Here is a 20,317-nt window from a genome sequence, read left to right as displayed (position 1 = left end):
ACATATTTGGACAAAAGACAATTTTACAAGTCATTTCACTGTTAAGGAAATTAGCACTTCAGTGCATGTTACAAGTGATATTTTTGTTCTTAAACATGTTCAGACAAAAAAGAGCATTCTTCTGATAAATGATGCATGGTTGCTTAGGGAGAATGCATATGGATAAATTGTTCAAAATCGAATGGGATTACATATATGGCTTTAAAATTTAGAAAAGGAACATTAATCAGTTAGGTACAAGAAGGAAGTTTAAAAGTCCAGATGCTAAAATTGTTTTGCAGGTATTATCTCTACAGAAAATTAAAAAGACAGAAAATAAAATATCAGTTCTCTTAAAAGTCATAATGAAAAGTAATTCTGAATGCCTCATATATCAGGAGGTACTTGGAAGGATCAGCTCACCTTTAATTATACTTAATCAGTTTAGCATGCGTCATCAAAACTAGGAAGATCTATGGCATCAAATGGTATAGTCTTATGGTATTTATCACTGCTGCTCTCAAACCCTGACCCATGCATACAAATTCAGGATGGTAGCCTGCTGCAGAAGCTACAGAACAAAGTTTGAGTGGCATACTTTTCCCCTGCTTCTTTTTCTGTATTATTTTCAACGTCTGATAGCTGATAACTTGATTCTAATAAAAGCTTCTTTTCTTTTAGACAAATACCTCTTCTGTGCCATAGCACATGGATTTCAGGACTGCGTGTGAAGAGGTAATGCTAAATGTTTGTAATTTGGGGATGAGGCATAGGGGGTATTATGTTCTATACAGTTCAGCAAGAAATATCTAGATGAATTCTGTTTTAGAGATGACAAATTAGTTGTCAGCTAGCTAGGCATACATTTCTTCAGGTTCTTTGAATATGGAACAGATAAAGTGAACAGATATATGTGGAGGATTTTAGCTTCCCCCAAGCTCCATCTCTGTTTTCCTTCTGTTCCTGTACTTTAGCTCTAGCTCTTTCACCTTCTTCTACCTGCCAGCTCACCATGCCTACAGTCAGCTCCTGATTTAATACACCACCCTTTCCAGCCTCCTACTCGCCCTTTCTCAGCCTCTTTTCTCTCCCCCCCCCTCACTGTCTCCTTTTCCCCCTTCTCTTCCCACTCCTGCTCTCCCCCCTTCAATTGACAGGCACCTTTGGGGACTGCTACATCACTCCATAAGATCACCTAAGTTTGTTTTTCCTGTAATGTCTACATATCCAGACACTGCTTTATGGTTTCGGAGGGGCTTAATCCCCCCTTTAGCTTTATCATTTAAACAGTTTTTATATTTTTCTGCAAGTCTGGGGACTTCTTACCCAATGTGGCCCTGTAATGTGATTTTTAAAACTGCACTTGGGGGATGGGTAGTAGAAATATGACAAACAAGAGACCTACTAGGACTTCTGGGAGAACTATGCCTATTATAATCTTCTCCCAAACTATTTCCTCCTCTCTCTCCTCACTGTTCCTTTTTCTTTTCACCCATCCACCAACCCTTTTCTATTCCTTCTCCTTCAGCTTTGCCTCCTTCACTGTCCTTTCCCTGCTTGTTTTTTTTACCTTCCTTCCCATCTTTACCTCTCTCTTTCTTTTTGCCCCCACCCCCACCCCCATCTCACATTAACCAAGACATGGAAGACTTTGCAATGTTGTTTGGAGTTGCCTGGCTTAAAATGACAACAAAGCTTTCACTAAATATTCCCACAAGTTCTAACACAACACTATTTTCATTTTTATGTTCTTATTTGAGGGATTTTCACCCTCTCCCAGTGTACTTTTGGGGACTATAGATTTTTCTGCAACCCTGTGTCTTTCACATGGTTTATAGAAATATCCCTTCACCAGCCCCAGGGACCACTGTGTGCATATTTTTTGGAGACTAGTGCATCATAGATGTATAAACATTGCCTAATATCTCACAAGAGTGACTTCAGCACCAATTCACCATTCTGCTTTTTCCTCTCCATTTCTAAGAATTTCCATATGAGAAAAAAAGAACTTGAACATTGATAAAATTTTCTTCTTTTTTTGCACACTGAATTATGATTTCACCAAGGCTGCCATATGGTCTCTTAGTCTCTCACCCATGACTTCCTACAGTCATCTCCTGCCTTTATGTATGGACACACTAAGCTTTTCCTGCATTTTCCAGGTTCCATCCTTGGGAGAAAGATGGTAGAAAAGATGAAAAGTTATTAAATAAATAAAAACACATACATAATGCAATTATTAATAGTTCTATTGTAATACAATGTTTCATTTTACTAGACTATTGTCTGAAATGAGTTGTATTACAGTACATTAAACTAATATGATAATATGGGTATTGGGTCAAAAACAGATTAGATTGTTTCAGCACAGGATACAGTATAATGGATGAGTGAGAATGAATGAAGATATGAGTAAAAATGTGAGACATTGCCATTTATGGTGAATAAACATTTAGAACTGGATAAGTGAAGGCGTAAGGAAGAAACAAAAGTGGGGCTGAGAATAAGCCCTACATAGGTTTATTGTATAGGAATAGGACTATGGGGTTAGTTCGAAAAGGAGATTGTCAGGTACCTAGAATAACATGAATCAATGGAGTATATACTTGGCAGGCCAACCCCTAAGAAGTTGATTTAAAAGTTCCAACCAAAAAGAAATACTCTGCTGAAAACGCTTCTGAAAATTTCCTCTTCAAAATCTGTCCCTGGATTCTGGCATTTCAGATTGCCTGGTCTGATTTGTAGTAGAAATTATGCATGCATTAGGAATCTGTCATTGTTTCCTTTCTCCTGAATTTTGTGCTGAGCCTGGATATGCATGTGTAACCTAGGAGAATTCTGGCTACAGAGATCCCTCTACTAAATTTGATTTTCAAATCAAATTTGGAGAGTTGGAGATGGTTCAAGTTAATAAATGATAGTGCCCTTTTGGCTTGTCAAGCAATTGTAAAATTGTTTCAAAAGGAAAACATTCAGAATATGAAACCATTCTAGGTAATATAAGTATATAATAAACATAGCCAGCCTGCTCTGAGGCAGCTGCATTAGTTACCAGTTGAATACCAGATCGGGATCAAGGTTCTGTTTTTGACCTTTAAGGCCATCCACTTTGTAAAGTACCACCTTTGTAAAGTACTGGCTAACTCCCTACGCCCCACCAGAGCCTTGCAAATGCTAACAGTCTGGAGGTCCCTAGCCCATGAAATGTTTGTTTGGCCTCAACCAAGGCCAGGGCCATTTCAGCCCTTGTCCCCGCCTCGTGGAATGAGCTCCCAGGAGAGCTGAGGGCCCTGATGGAGCTGTTCTACAGGGCCTGTAAAATGAAGCTCTTCCACCAGGCATTTGGTTGAGGCTAGATGGACCAGAAATGTTTTGCCCCTCCTCTGAATACTTACAGGAACAACAACCTGGAGATGGCAACTGGTGGAGGAATGGTTGGTTTGGATTGGTAATGGTATGGGCAAGGGGTTACAGTGTATTTTTATTGTACTTTATCTTTTATTGTTTTAACCATTGTTGTAAGCCGCTGTGAGCTGGCAAGTCCAGGAACAGCAGCTAAGAAATTCAAGAAGTCAATCAATCAAATAAAATAACAAGTTCACAACTGTAGGTTTAACTGAAACATAAGTGCTAGGGATATGGTAACCTTTGCAGAGACAGGATCTTCATGTTCTTCAGAAAAGCTGCTTTGAATATAGGCAAATCCTAATGGAAAGTGCCCAGTAACACAAAGAAAAGTGAAAGTCAAATGTCAATTTCAAAATGTGCATAGCTTATTCCTTTTCTGTATGTTCCTCAGTAGCTCCTTCCACTGCAGCTGCCCTGGATTCTTTATTTTCATGTTTTAGGTTTGAAAATAAATTAGTAATTCCTTCAGTCAAGCTGTAGGCCTTCTCTCTCCTGCTGCAGACTTCTCAGGGGAAACAGTTGACATAATTTCTTTACCACTAAACTACTAACAACTTGGCAAACTCTTCCTTTATAATATCTCCTAAAAGGGAAATTCTTGTATTCAGTTTCTCCCTGACTGGCCATGTTTCATACCTGCAAAGAAATTAGCATTTATATTTATATGTATGTATATATTTGTAATTTAATTTGTTTCGTGCCCCTCTTGAAAGGAGGGGGAGGGGAAATGGAGGGGAGTGAAGCCTAGTTGGTTTTTAGAATATAGTTATGGATTGGCCTCAACCATAAACCTGGTAGAAGGCCCCATGAAACTTGGGAAGCTCCATCAGGGCCCTGATCTCTCTGTGGAGTTCGTTCTACAATGCAGGAGCCAGGCCCTGCCAAACTTACTTCTTTAAGGCCAAGGATCCTCAACCAGTTGGCATTGGTTGATTGAAGCACTCTCTGGGGAATGTGTTCATGGAGGCGGTCCCATAGATACTGCATAAGGCCTTAAAGGTTAAAACCAAATCTTGAACTGGATCCAGAATTCGACTGGAAGCCAATGCAGCTGCTGCAGGATAGCTCTTATCTGGGTTCTCCATGGTGGGTGGGCAGGCGGGGAAAAGGGGAGGGGGGCCCAGGGGCACCTTCTCCTTGCAGCTGGACCCAGCCGCATAATTAATAGCAGTCTGCTGGTGAGTCAGCAGTTGCATTTATCATTCCAGAAGTTCTCCAGGCCCTACTAGGAAGTTGGCAACCCAGATGTGTGGACATTGATAAAATAATGCAACAGAACACTTTTAATGAGATTGCATCAAGATGCTTTTTTTTGTATAGGGTTTGCAGATGAACCAAAACCTATGACTCAGTTAAATTTTGCATAAAAATAATCCACTTGTGATATATCAGTAACATTTTCTGTTTACAATTGATAAACATAAGGGGAGGCAGCGGACCAGATACAAATGACCAAGAAAATGAAAGCTGCAGCAAGTGACAAATATTTCTGTTATAGATTTACTTTTAAACATTTTCCTTGCTAATTAAGACTTTAAAAGGAATGAAATGTACTACAGTGCAAAATTCTAGAATAATAAAGGAATGGAATGGGGGGAAATCTGCTTGACCCTGAGTTCTGCAAGAAGACTGAAAACCAAAACCTATTGTCAAGAAGAGTAATCCTCTTCAAAGTAACTGTTAGTGGACCTTAATGGCTTGGCTTTCACAGAAAAAATGTCAGTCTCTTCTAGGAATCACCAAAAGCCCTGTGGATTTACCATAGAGTTTTCAGCAATTCCTAGAGACATGCATCATCAAAGCGGCAGTGGGAAAGAGCAACTGGGGGAGGGAGAGGAGGGGGAGCATATGCTACTACTGAGCAGCTAGCAAACCTGTTCCTGGAAGAAACTCACCACTTTAAATTCTGATCATCCCACCTTTCTAGTGCCATAAGTCACCAGAAGGTGGAAGGGAGGGGCTGTGGCTTAGTGGTATCTTAGTGCATCTACTTCACATGCAGAAAGTGCCAGGTTCAATTCCCAACATCTCCATTTAAAAGATTCAGGCAGTAGGTGATGTGAAGGACCTCATCCTGAAACCGTGGAAAGCTGCTGCTAGTCTGACTTTGATGGATCAATGATCTGATTCATTAGAAGGCAGTTCCATGTGTCAGTGTAGGTATGTGAGTTCTTAGTAGGGTTTCTACATGTTCTTGGAGATGTATGGCTTGGCTCACTTGCTTGAATTCTCTGGAATATGTGTTTCTGTGAACAGGCCAGGTGTGTAGAGAAGTTTCAGTGCGGTTAGAATGCTTTACCCATTTTTTAAAAATTAGCCTTCTGACATTTCAGCATTCTGTTTGTGTGGGGGGGGTCATCTGTCACTACAGAACAGTAACTGCAGCAACATGCATTGCTTCTCTTTTTGTTACTGAGCTTATCAGAAGTTGAGGTATGAAAATAAATTCAAAACATTATTTCGAGAATATTTAGAGGTAAGGTTTTTTTAAAAAAAGTTTTGTTAGATCTTAAATAAATTGTCTTTCTTCCCTTTCTTAAGAATGTACCTATTTTATGTTCCTCAGTGCTGCTTTAATGTAAGGAGGGAAGGGATGTAATGGAATGGAACATTTAATTTAAAGCAGCAGTAGTTTCCGTACAGTAATAGGGAGACTGCTAACACCTCACTGCATAATAGTTTCCTCATATAAATTAGATTTCTGTACAGGTGTAACCAGTCATAGTCCCAAATAAAATGATTTTCCCATGCTTGATTTCCTTGTTCAACGTGTAAATAAACTCTGCCTACATGCGTCGTAGTGCTGACTTGTATTTTAATTTCATTGTGATGCCTAATTATTTCTTCTATATCGTTATGTGCCACTTAATTCTTGCCCACAGCTCTTTCCATAAAGCTTCTCAGGAGATTTTATAGCATCATCAGCCAAATCAGGATTATGCAGTCAAGTAAAGCAGAACTACTATATAAACAATTTAATATTTTCCAAACATAATCTTACCTTAGGCAGTCATCAGATTACTTGTGAGGTATTGTGACTTGTCCACAGCTCCTATTAGCAGATCCTAGGAGGGTTGTATCAAAATACATTTTTCCAGATCTCACTTTCTTTGGTTTATGGAATTTATACAATAATGAAAATCTCTCTCTTCTCCTCTCCTAGTATCCAAGATGCAAATTCTGATAATGCCCTTATTAAATAATATTGCAAATACAAGAAGCAACTTTTCAGTCTAACTCAGTGTTAGTATCTCAGTCATCTGCTGGCCATGGGCAAGGAACCTTTTATTCTTCTTGTCTCCCTGAAACCAGTTTATAATTCCACTGTGGACTAAAGAATGTTGGGTCAACAAATTGGACAGTGGTGTTCCGCATACAAGAATAAATATTTCCTTACCTGTTGGGCTTTTCTTAATGTAGCCTTCTGCTCTGTGAACAGGATCCTATAACTATAACCGATGCTCTCTCAAATTCTTGTAGTGCATCCTCTGCTTACAGCTGGAAATAAAAATATTGCATTTGTTTGGTATTATAGTTTTCTGCCCATGTCTTGAAGCTTACATACTGTTCAAGCACATGGGTGTATCCAGAGCTGGTTTATCCATGTAGCCATGTAGCATGTGCTACGGGCCCTCAGGGGCCCTGCACAATGCCTCCCCCACCCATTAGTCAGGACCATAGCCTTTCTCTTCCCCCTTTTCCTTCTTTAAGGTCACTTGGAGTGATACCTCTTTGTACTGTGGGGTGCCCCTCTGTTCCCAGTCTGACTGATCCTGCCAAAATGATATTTTACTAGGGCCCTGTGAATCCTTAAATTAGTTCTGCCAAAATTATACTTTATACTCCTGGGCGTATCCTCCCATCTAGTTAATTAGCCTGAATGCTGCAACTGGTTTATTGAATTTCATTAATTTGATAGGCATATTCCATTGCATGTTACTCCCAGAAATTAAAACCTATATAATGTGTAAATCCATACCTTTATATCGCATGTTGTTGTTCTCTGTAACTTGGCATGCCATGACAAATAGATCTCCAGAAATTTCTGAACTTGGAGCTGGCAACTTTATCTTCAACAGGACAGAGATCTCTGGAATGGATGTGCAAAATGCAATATCTGGATGAATGGGCAAACAGCAATATACCAAATCTAGGGCTATAAGATTCAGTGGCAGGAAGAACTGGTTGAACCTTAGTAGTATGCATAATGTGAAAGGTGCCTGTTGAGGTTTAACAAGTATCTGATCTCCAGTATAAGTAAGGAACATGCCAATTTAATAGCTCTAGTGTTCTTCTTGAAAACAGCAGTTAAAGCAGCAGAAACAGTCTCACTGACATTGTAAGATAAACGTACAGGGCTTTGAAGAATTGCGAGTTCCGGGTTGGGGAATTCCTGAAGGCTTTGGGAGTGGAGCCTGGGGAGGGAGCTCAGTGAGATAAAAAGTCCATCCCCAACCCCCATGCACCTTTGTTCTCTTGAGGAACTGGTCTCTGTCATCTGGCACTCATTTGCAAATCCAGGACCCACCTGGATGTTGGCACCACTAGAGCATTACTCTGTGGCTTGTTTCACATCCAGTTGAAATTGTCAAGATAATTGTCTTGTCCTGGCCCAGAAAGCTTCCTTCCAGATATAGCTGTTGAATGGCTGGATTTAGACACTTTAGTTCAGTAATCAATGAATACAAGATATGATTGTAAACACATTTGAAATCATGTTTCTGATGGGTAAGAATGACTGGATTATAATCAGGACTGGATTATAATTATCCAATTTTAGTGCTCCGTTTTGACTTCAGAAAACCTCCTGGTTCATAAGTAAATGAAATACTTGTAATTAGATGGTTTTGAGCTTAATGTAGATTTGATACTACTTGATTGAAGGATGCTCCTGTAATGTGCAAGGCTGAATTATTTTACCCTTAGATTCTGGTTGATGAAATATGTGTCTTGACATTTGCTCCAGGTAATGCTGAAACCAAGTGTTTATAGATAAGTAGATACTTTAAAAATCATAATTTCATGAATCAAGCCTTCAAGCCGCTAAGACATCACTGTTTACCAATTATTTTACTGTTTCTCTGTGTTGGTGATAACTGTAGGAATTACAGCTGGGAAATTTATTGTAGTGTTACCACTTTCTGTTGATGCCTTACTGATTATGCCATGTTAAAAACAAAAATAAAAAAAGAGGAAAATCCTTTTGATTATACAACATGAACTATCAATATGCAGTTTGGAAACTAAGGCAAACTTCCCCCCTCCCCCCTTGTTCTTCCTTTGAAGACAAAGACAGGAATTTGCTTGCTGCAGGATGGTAACCAGGAACCTTTCAAAGTGCGGCTGCACTTAGCTAAAGATATTTTGACGATTCAAGAACAAGACGTGATCTGTGTGTCTGGTGAACCTTTCTATTCCGGTGTAAGTATTGTTTTCTTCCATTTGATTGTTTCCAAAATAAAATGTTTATGTTGGGTTATCTATTTTTTGCATTTATTAATTCATAACAATTCCAAATTCACTCTTGCTTTTCATTGGGCAGTGTCAATTGATCATTGATCAAGCCAATACAGACAGGTTTAGAAATAATTTCTGCAACACAGCTATTTGGGAATGTGGTAAAATGAGTGGGTAGGCCTGGATTTTACCATGGGTACTCTGCTGGGTCAGATGGTACTCTGCTGGGTCTGGTCCTTAGTTGGAAGACCCCGATGAGAAATCACTTCTCTCCACCTTTATCACACTTTTCTTATTGCTGCTGGTACAGACTGCAGTTGGCCTGTGGCAGACTTTCTTTTAAAAGTATTAGAATCCTCTCCTTATATGAAGGTTGAAGGAAATGCTTGACACAGGGGTCCTCAACATGGTGCAATCTCCATCACTTTTCCTTGTGTCCACCAAATGCTTTTTTAGAAGGTAGACAGGGACAGGGGGCCTTTTGCCGGAAGGAGTTCTCGTTGGCCATTGAAGATCTAATTGGCTCGGGAGATTTTTTTTAAAGGTTGCTTTAGCACCATCTTGCCTCTACAACTCAAGGGTCTTCACACAGGAAAGTTGTGTGTATGCAAGAACATATTTTTAAACAATATGTTTATAAACAAAGCTTCTATCCAAAATGTTGAAGAATTGCTACTAGAGTTATACATGACCTCATTCTCTGGAATTTTGTGGTTGGCTCTGCTTTTTGTAGCAGCTACAGTATTTTCTGGTTGCTTCCATCTCCTGAAGCAGCCCTTTTGTAGTTCCGTTCCCTGTGTGTATCAGAATTCCAAAGGTATCCTCAGGCTTAAAAAGGTTGGGGGAGCCTGGCTTAAAACCTTACTTATTAAAGATGTTCTCCACTGTGCAGGAGAGAATTTAAGAAGAGCCCTGCTGGATTAGACCAGTGATCCATCTAGTCCAACATCCTGTCTTACATAGTGGCCAACCAGTTCCTCTGGAAGGCCAACAACAGGGAATAGATGTGAAGACTTTCCCTTGATTTGCCTCTTGGTTCTAGGATTCATAAGTTTAGTGCCTCTGAATGCGGAGGTTCCTCTGCTTTTCTCTTAAAGCTTGATTTTGTAATCCCTTATATAGGGCTTTCTCATTGATTTGTAGGTCAAACAATTCCAACTTCAAAAGAAGAAGAAAAAATATTTTATATACATAAGGGAATGATTGCTCTGCCACCACAGCATTTGAGCAAAAAGAGAAACCCATTAGAAATAAATAAAATCATCCTTTATCCTTTGCTCTAACCTTTAGGATGTTAAGAGACGGACAGAAATTTCTTATTCCAGGTTTGATGTTTATTTCAGATTTACTCTTCTAGAATTGCTAGTGCATGTCTGATCAAGCAAGTGGCCAGTATATGACTCTTCCCTAAAGCAGTGGTCCCCATCCCCGGGCCACGAAGGCCTCAGCACTGGTCTGTGGCTCCCTCTCCCCCGCAGCGAGAAGCTCGCCTGCCAGGCCATGAGCAAATTGGCTGCCGAAGCAGCCAATTAGCTTCTGGTCTGGCAAACTTCTTGCTGCGGGCGGGGGAGAGGGAAGCGCGGCCGCCAGCACGCCGTCGGTGCAAATGCACATGTGCGGACCTGCCACGCATGCGCGTTTGCGCCCAGCGGGGGTGCAAGTGCGCATGTGTGTCAGTTTTGTGCATGCGCACATGCGCAGAGCCACCACACATGCACATTTGTGGCCCCGCCGGGTGCAATCGCGCATGCGCGACTGGCACACACATGCATGTTTTGCGTAGGGGCTGCCGTGCATGCGCAGTGGCCTGGGTCACCCTCTCCCCCCACCCCTCGACAGCGGTCTGCAACACAAAAAAGGTTGCGGACCACTGTCCTAAAGCATGTCTACTTTGAATGTCTGCTTCCAAATTTCCCCCAAAGAATGACTGCACCCCTTCTAAAAGCCATCACTACTTGTTACTAGTAACTCTCTTATCCAAGTATATGAGACTGGGAAAGAGGCAAAGACTTCTCAATGTAACTAAATCAAGGAAGTCATTGCAGAATAATGATGCATAAGTAATTATTGCCATCTTCTGCTGCTGATTCAAATTACATGATGCCCTGTTTTGGAGAGGGGTAGCCTAAAAGTCAAATAAACAAATAAACAAACTAACAAACAAACAAATGAAGAGCCTCTTGTGGCGCAGAGTGGTAAGGCAGCTGTCTGAAAACTTTGCTCATGAGGCTGGGAGTTCAATCCCAGCAGCCGGCTCAAGGTTGACTCAGCCTTCCATCCTTCCGAGGTCGGTAAAATGAGTACCCAGCTTGCTACTGGGGTAAACGGTCATGACTGGGGAAGGCACTGGCAAACCACCCCGTATTGAGTCTGCCAAGAAAACGCTGGAGGGCGTCACCCCAAGGGTCAGACATGACTCGGTGCTTGCACAGGGGATACCTTTACCTTTACCTTTAGCCTAAAAGTCAAATAAACAAATAAACAAACTAACAAACAAACAAATACATGAATACAACAATAATTCTCCTGAAGTGGTTTCCAGAATTATTTCATTGAAGCCACTGATCTTCAATGTTACTTATATTAGTGGAGGCCCAAGGGGTAAATGTAGGACATGTTTTTTCTTATAGACCTGTCTCCCAAGCACTGGAATTGTTGCTAGGTCACATGGGGCAAAAATGGTTGACAGTCTTGGTCAATCTCCCTCACATACACAAATGGAGCACTTGTAAGCCTGGCAACATGTGAATTCCAGAACTTTGGGAAAATGTCTACCAACCCCCCCCCCCCCCCCAAAAAAAAACAGTGCTCTACAATATTGCTCAAAATATTGGATGGAAAACAATTTTCTTCTCTACTATATTATAACAGGAAATCCTCACATGGGATAAATTAACAGCATCAAAATATAGTGTCATAAAATTTGGTATTCTTAGGATTACAAGAAAAAAAAATGTTTACCCATGTCCTATGAAAACCCCAAAAGGTTCAAAACATGATGATTTATATTTTAGTCTCTGAATTTTTGCTGTCTGTCTTCTTATTTATTCCAGTGTCTTAATATGTCTTTATACCTACTTAAACATATATGTATTGGTATTGAATCTTATATGTCTATATCTCTAACACTGAACATAGTGAAGGTATATCCTAAGCTCCTAAAACAAGCCCTATTGCCTTCCATCCTTTTTCATTATAGTTCCTTTTACCATACTGATTCAACATGTTTCCAGTTCTCATATTTTTGAAGAAAGAACAGAATATAAATCCATATATAAATAAATAAATAAATAAATAAATAAATGTCTCACCATCCTTTTTGTTATCACTTCAAAATGATTTTGCTATGCCATTTTTAATTTTTTCAATATTTGCTTTTCTCATCTGAATAATTTTGAAAAATAGTCTGTCATCGTTATTCTCCCCCCTCTCCATGTATCACTATAGGAACTGTACAAAAATTAAATCATGGTGTTTATGATCAAATCAAGAAGGAAGAGGAATTATTTGTTCATTGGTAGAAGGCTCAAGAAGGAAAAGAAACAGTACAAAAGTGAGTTTCCAATATTTTCTTAGGTAAAGCCATAGAAAAAGCCAGCCAGATCAATGGGTGAAGTTCCTACCTGAAATACAGAACAGTCTGAGTAAGAAGAAAGCAGAGAGATAGCACATGAAATATGAAATTTGAAAAGAAGATCAGTGAAGAGACCAAGGGCAACTATGAGAGAGAGCACATATGAGAAACAGACAAAAGGCATACAATGAAGAAGTGATTTTAATTTACTAATTTGATTCTATTAGACCAGTTGTGTGAGCAGGCAGTAAGTGCAACAATTATAACAGCTGGAATGGTCAGAGAAGGAGACTTGAAAAAAAGCAGCTGAAAAAATTGTTCAGCATTAGAGAGAAGCTGACATATTAAGGGAAGAGATGAAAAGGGGTTTTCCGTTTCGGCGGCCGTGCATAATGGGCCTAAGGGGGACAAGCACACATGGACACACATGTGTGCAATTTAATAGCTCAGTCTACATATATGTATTAGATCAGGGGTCCCCAACCCCCAGTCCACGGCCTGTTACCGGGCCGCAAATGCCATCATACTGGGCCACCAGCGGCTGCACCTGCCTCCCCCCCTGCAGCAAGAGGGGGGGAAAGAGGCCGCCCCCTGGTGGCCAAAATGTGCATGCACGGCAACTCTGCACATGCGTGTTAGCGCCACCTGGTGGCCAAAATGTGCATGTGCGGCAGTTCTGCGCGTGCGCGTTTTTGAGCAACTGTGGCAGCTGGGCCGCTGGCTCTCCCCCACCCCCGGAGGCGGTCCCCAACCAGATGAAGGTTGGGGACCGCTGTATTAGATTACAGTATGAATGGATGGTGGCAGCGAGTGATTGGCACAGTGTTTGAGCTCCCAGTGGACTGGGAGGCTGTGTGTGAGTGAGGTCTGGTAATGAAAGGGCCCTGGGCTACCCTATCTGTGAGAGTGAAAGAGAGAGAGGACATGAAGTTTGAGATGGTCATGAGGGCTTTTTATAGATTTGAAGAGATGGGAAAGTGGCAAGTGTGATATCCTGACCTATATATAACCTATAACCTGAAGAAGAGAGGTTGTAGAGGATGAGAGGCACTCTGGGTCAGTGGAGAAGGAGCGTCACAGAGTACCATTGTAAAGAAAATACATCTGGACATATTGTACATTCTGAACAAAAGAAACAGAAGGGCCAAGGAAAATATTAATGATATGGGGGGGAAAGTTTGAGAGATGGTGATGAAATACATATATACATACTATAACATATGAAAAAGCCAGCAGAACAGCTATAAAGTAATAAAGATAACAAAATACAAAGTTGGCCTTGAATATATCTGGGAAGGCTGCATTTCCACCAAAAGGTGAGCTTGCCATTGCCAGTCTTGGGGGATTTTATTGGGAAATGGTATAAATATCTTGCTTTTTAAAAACTTGAGAGCCTCTTGTGGCGCAGAGTGGTAAGACAGCAGTCTGAAAGCTTTGCCCATGAGGCTGGGAGTTCCATCCCAGCAGCCGGCTCAAGGTTGACTCAGCCTTCCATCCAACCGAGGTTGGTAAAATGAGGACCCAGCTTGCTGGGGGGTAAACGGTAATGACTGGGGAAGGCACTGGCAAACCACCCCATATTAAGTCTGCCATGAAAACGCTGGAGGGCGTCACCCCAAGGGTCAGACATGACTCGGTGCTTGCACAGGGGATACCTTTACCTTTACCTTTTACCTTTTAAAAACTTGACAAATAGTTCTCAATTTTGTTCTAAGGGAACTAAATGTCTTGTGTAACATGGATGGCACCTGTTCTAAAGTACTGTTTTCAGTATAAGAAAATTATGACTTGCAATAGAACAACTGAAATAATACATTTTGTGAAATAACTAAAATAGTCATAGTAATAGCATTGTCAAACATTCTTCTCTATTCCTGCAACATTTTCTGAGTCCTAGAAAGATTATTCCTGGGATTGCAGGAACTGTATGGAATAATTGCTATTTGAGGAGGAAGAGCTAGAGAGCTTTTTCTACATCATCCACTTATGGAGCTCTGCTGAATGATAAAAAGGAGGCAGTTTAACTGCCTCCCCCCTCCCCCCCCTCCATGCAGCTATTCCTCCATGTGGGTCTCATAACCCTAGGAACAGGAGGAGCAGAGGGAAAGGGGGGGAATGCTTGATGACAAGGTACAGTCCCAATAATTCTGTCTGTTTCTTGGAAGTCTTACAATGTCTTCTTGGTTACAGCTACTTCCCTAGATTGGTGTGAGGCATCCTGTTTTGTTCCCAGATATGCTCTGGGATTGCCCCTGGACCCCCTAGTTTTTAAGTTAGATTCAGGGGTGGTAGCAGTCTACCTAGGGAGTTTGGGAATATCCTGAATCCCGGTTCTGTCATTTGGGAATTTTTGATGTAAGCATCCAAGAAACTGAAGTACCTTAAAGGCTAACAACATTTGTTTCAGGGTATGAGCTTTTGTGAGTCATTGCTGACCTCTTCAGATAGAAGTAAGCTTGTCCCTAATGGAAATATTTTGTTCACTTGGGCAAAAAATGGTTTCTGCAAGCATTAAGCATTAAGCATTAAGCATTATAAGAACGTGTGTGCTGAAATTACTATTTATCTAGATAGTCCACCTGCCATTTCTGTTAAAAAAGCACATCATGCAGTCTTTATTGTATTGGTGCATACTAATTCATTCTACATTGTTTGCTATTTCATACTTTATATCTCATGCCTTAGACAATTTTTGTTTATATTGTTTTCTAATTCTGTAATTTGACTCCTTTTGCATTGTTTATTGAATGACATGTAGTCTGACTGCATTGTTCATTTAGGTTTTTTAATATTCCTTGAGTCTCAGCAAGTGAAGCAGGTGATAAATTAAGTAAACAAATAATAAAATATTCCAGGAAACTCCTCCCATCTGTAAGTCACTCCCTATGAGATACAAATGAATATAGGAAGGAAAGAGATAGGGCATGGGAAACTGTGGGAATGTATTATGAGAATTTGCATGTACAATCAGATATTCCCCCCATAATATATGTAAATTATTTCAAGACAATGGTTTGTCAAAATTTCAACTGTACTGATTGCGTCTTGTAGACAGCTTATGAACTGAACTATCTGAGCAATCAAGGATCTGTGGTTGTGATTGACATGAAGGATTATTGCTTTTGTATGCATTTTATTCTTTGGAAATGTAGCATGGTGAAATTTTGGACTAAAAGCCTGGGTATCAACATATTCTCCCATTCGCAATGAATTGTTTCAGCTAATTGAATTCATCTTATACCATCAATCTTAGTGACATTATTTCCGAACTATTTCTTTGGATTATTTGTTGGGTTAGATAATAATTTACAAGAGGGTGGAAAAGTAACTGTCTTCCACAACTTGAGGTATTGGAATCTTTCCCTGCCCACCCTTTCTGAAGTAGGAAGACAGTTAATCTGTGTTTAGGAATTTTGGGTAATCTATAAAGTTGATTTCATTGGAGAAATTAGATTGAAAACTGTCATATTAATGTTAATATTCTTTGCTTTACAATTTAATACAACTTTTAAAAATCATAAATGGCGCTGATCAAAATAGTACAGTCTGCAACACATAAACTGCAGAAGAATAAGAACACGTGAAAGGTAGGGGGAAACACTCTTGGTTCCTCCCTACTCTAATGACAATTTTAAAATCACCTTTGAAAAATCACCTTTGAAAATATGATGCACAGGAAAGGAATAGCATATTAATGTATGGTGGTAGATATTTTAAGAGAAAATGATTTAAATCTAACTGAACCCGGTTTGTTATTTCAGGAAAGAACTGTAACAATCAGAAGACAAACAATAGGAGGATTTGGATTAAGTATAAAGGTAGTATGTATTTTCTTTATTGTTATATGTATTACATTAGAAGTGTCTTATCTTGCATTCAGTGCAAGATAATCTCTTTAATGAGATCAAAAGGTGTTTGAAAGTACAGGTAACAATGCAAACAATGAGATCAAAAAAGGATTCACTAAGTTTATTATTTTACAATAGGGCTGCAGAATTTCATTAAGGGTTGCACTTTTTTTTTCTTGGTATTTTTCAGTTCAGGTATATTGGACCTGGGGGAGAACACCAGGATTTCTATAAAAACAAGATCCCAATACTAGTAAAATATTTGGATCCAGATTTTTGTGGAAATCCTAATTTTTTTCAGGTCCAATAGACCCAAACTGAAAATTCCGGGGGGAGGGGGCAGCTCATCTGGGGCTTTATTGGGTATTCACTTTAAACTGAACGGCTATGGTATCCACCCTCCAAAGCAGCCATTTTCTCTAGGGGAACTGATCTCTTTAGTGGATTGGACTCTCTATTAACTACTAAATTCCACATCTAAAACTTGTGGGATAAACTGGAAGACATCTAACTTGGGTTCTTTTAGTATTAGTTGTAGCATCCATCCCAAATTAGATTTCTTCAGAAAACCCAACTCTCACTGGGAGGAAAATGTTATTTACCTTCCCCTGAGCTATTCAAATAGATGTTTAATTCAAATGTCTTCACCTGCCTTCCTTTAAGTTGAGGTCCCCCATCCTTTTCCAGCCTGCAGGCACCTTTGGATTCCTGACACTGTGTGGTAGACACAACCACAAAATGGCTGCCTTAGGAAGGGAAGCCAACCACAAAATGTCAAGAAGTGAGGTTATGCAGAACTCCAATAGTAAGTCTTCAACATTTCAGACAGAAGCTATGTTTAACAGGATGCCTTTTAAAATGAGCATATTGTTTTAAAATATGTTCTTGTGTAAACATAGTTTACTGTCAATAATTCAGTAAAGATCCTTGTGTTGTGGAGGCTGCTGCTACCATAGCAATGATTCTCCACCCCCCTCCTTTGTTTTCCTCCCTGCACAGCCAATCAGATATTCAGTGATCTATCAAAAGCCCAGTGGGGAAAAGTTCTACCTGGTTCCACCCACTTTCTAAAAACACTTGGCAGACACTGGCACCCCCCCCCAATGTATTTTCCTAAGAACTTTTTGTGATTAGTGATGTTGCAGTATAAGCTAGCAACAAGGTGATTGTTTACAGAAAAACAGAAATGCAAGGAAAGATTAGCATTGATGTTTCTGGTTTGTTTAAATAGTCTAAAGCTACCTTTCACATTTTGTTAAAATATGGGGGGGGTTATTTGCATGAGCATTTATTATGTTTTACTTTAAATGTAACTCCATAAAGACCTGTCAAACTGAGTAGGTTATTTTATTTTCCATCCCTCCCCCCTTCATAGATCACCCGTTATCTTTTTTAGAATACTCCCTTTCCTTTTTTCCACGTTACCTATACATTTTCTTACCAAGTTTGATGCACGTGGGACTGAGAACAAAGAGAATGAAAGCCAGAAAGAGAACCTTAACATTCTTTTTAATCTAACATCCAGATGTCTTGGTTCCTATTGTATGCCTTTTATTTTATCTTTTCCTTGTCAGCCTGACAAGAAAATGATCACAGCATGGTCACTGTTTCAGAACTGTGCCAATTTTCCCTTTTATGGTATGAGGTTGATATAGTAAACTGTGGAGAATTTTGGGAAACCTGCCGTGAGTTTGCTTTCTTTGTAGACTGTGTTTCATTGTTCCATTCTGTTGCTGCTACTAACAGATCCCTCCCCTCATCATTAGAACTGATTTCCTTAGAAAACTTTACTATAAAGCAGTACTGTATAGTAGATGTTATTCTTTCCCTCTCACTTGAAATAACACAAACAGGAAATTAAGTCAAATCTTTAAAGGCATGTAATATTTAAAATTCAGAATCACTCAATATATTATTTTAATGTCACAGGGAGGAGCAGAACATAATATTCCAGTGGTGGTCTCCAAAATTTCCAAAGAGCAAAGAGGTAAGCAGGTATCTGTGCTAGGCCATCCAAATGTGAGATTTAAAAATGATCCCTCCAAATTCATGGCCAACTGTGTGCATAAAGACAGCTATAAATTTTGTAAATAATAATAAATGCATTTTACTTAGGATGATTTTGTAGCTTCTTTATTAGAAAAGTGCCTGTAAATGAATGTGGCAGGGATGTTTTATACTGACATGCATACAGCATAAATGGCTCACTCTCTGGACATGAGGCTCTCTCAAACATTTCCCAAGAGATAAGGAATCCTTTCTTTGCACAGTGTTCAGTGTATGTATTACAAAATGTTAGAGTCCAAGGTCTACTCCAGGTGAGGCACATGAGTTTAACAGTGGCACACCTGTTCATTTTACTCAACACAGAGGGTCACATTTTTCAGTCAAGTCCCTGTTGTGCTAATTATGCCACTGGGGGCTCAGTTTGCTCCCAGTGTGTTCAATTAAATATGGCCCTCCTCTCCCTCTCCTCTTTTGCCTATCATCCTACTAACACCTTCAGTTTAAGACGCTATATATTAGACAATAATTGTAAGACCTCATTGGCAAATCTTAAAAATAGTAGTGATGCTTTATAGTTTTGAGATTTCAGTCAGGTGTATATACTGGAGACAAAGGGGTAGTAAATTTTCTCAGTATGTTAACTGGAAATTTTGAAATGTAATTTCTTATTCACAGCGGAACTCTCAGGCTTGCTATTCATAGGAGATGCAATTCTGCAGGTAAGTCAAAAACCACCAGCCACTCCGTGAGGGCAGGGAATCTCTAATCCCAGCTTGTGTTTCCTGCTGCTGCTTGGAGGTGGAGGGGGGGGGTTGTGCATGTGGTTTTAAAAATAACCCATGAGTGATTGTTAGCCCCTCATGGTCTTTCACCGACTGTGCCTGGCTCCCGTAATCTAGATGTAATCCTTTAAATGTAAATGTACCACTGTGTGAGAAATGTTACATTCAACATATTATTTGATCTTTCTTAACAGATTAATGGAATTAATGTAAGAAAATGCAGGCATGAAGAAGTGGTGAGCGTATAACCCTTTTTCCAATGTTTATACTGTAAATAGACACTGCTGCATTCCTATTCGAATGTTCCGTGAGGTACTTTTAAGCCCATCAGTCTTTTCCCTCTCAGCTTGCCAAAGGACCCAACCTTTTGATATTATGTCCTTCTCATGAAATGGTTTAACTCACTGCAGTAATTCCGCGATATTATTTATTTTCTTTGTATTTGTGCCAAACGTATATGATGCCTCTCCAGAGATATGTTTGGGGCAACCCGCAAAGTAAAATAATACAGTGCATCATAAAACAGCATAAAATGAATAGTGAACTAACTGTAAACCCCAGACAGGGTGAAAACAGCATAAAGCAGCCAGCAGCCTAAATGATTTTCATAAGACCTCAGGCTAGAAGCAGCTTGCAAAGACAATTTTAAAAGATGAAATCCCTCTGTTAAAATGCTGAGTAAAAAGAAATATGTTGGTCTCGTGTCTGAAGGACAGTATGGTATATACCAGGTGAGCCCCAAGAGTTCTCAAGGATGAGATGTCACCAACCATCTCACATCTGCAAACAGAAAACAGGGCTTGAGAAGATAGTCTTAAAAGGTGGACTTGACAGTATTAAGAAGGTGATCCTTCAGCTACCACAGAGCCAGGCCATAAATGGTATTACAGAGAACAAGGAGCACTTTGAATTGTTCCTGAGAATAAATGGGTAGTCACTGTAGCTCTTTTCGGCAGAGTGATCCTTGTATCCAGTGCCTGACAGTAGCCTGGCTGCTGTGTTTTGCACCCCCAAAACAACTTGACCTGACTCAGTGCTATTAGCCTCAATGGCTGAGGTTCAAGCCTAGTCATGATGAGCTGCATATTTCTAGGGAACAGGCCTTGCCAAGTGAAAACAATCCATACAATTAGAACCAGACTGCATTTGGTTAATATTCTGAGATTAAACTGAAATCAACATCGAAGGGCCAAATTAGATGTCATATTTTAAATTAGTTGAGCCCAGAAAACCAATTGTTTGCCCCATTTTGGAGCGGAGTG

General features: G+C 39.9%; 1 protein-coding gene across 4 annotated transcripts in view; it reads left to right on the top strand.

Annotated features, from left to right (window-relative positions):
- The window catches only part of SNTG1 (syntrophin gamma 1), a 253,240-nt gene that overhangs the window by 121,560 nt on the left and 111,363 nt on the right, over positions 1-20,317 (top strand). For 3 of the 4 annotated variants that reach the window (XM_077352441.1, XM_077352439.1, XM_077352442.1), the window contains exons 3-8: positions 661-714; positions 8,674-8,808; positions 16,180-16,236; positions 18,196-18,253; positions 18,949-18,992; positions 19,250-19,291. In XM_077352441.1, the coding sequence (XP_077208556.1) occupies positions 688-714; positions 8,674-8,808; positions 16,180-16,236; positions 18,196-18,253; positions 18,949-18,992; positions 19,250-19,291 (363 nt within the window). In that variant the 5' untranslated portion in view covers positions 661-687. The remainder of the gene's footprint in view (positions 1-660; positions 715-8,673; positions 8,809-16,179; positions 16,237-18,195; positions 18,254-18,948; positions 18,993-19,249; positions 19,292-20,317) is intronic. The other variant, XM_077352440.1, reaches the window with a different exon arrangement.

This window comes from Paroedura picta, chromosome 9 (assembly GCF_049243985.1).
Source record: "Paroedura picta isolate Pp20150507F chromosome 9, Ppicta_v3.0, whole genome shotgun sequence".
Taxonomy (NCBI): domain Eukaryota; kingdom Metazoa; phylum Chordata; class Lepidosauria; order Squamata; family Gekkonidae; genus Paroedura; species Paroedura picta.
Note: the sequence above shows the minus strand (reverse complement) of the source record. Positions and strands in the feature narration are given on the sequence as shown.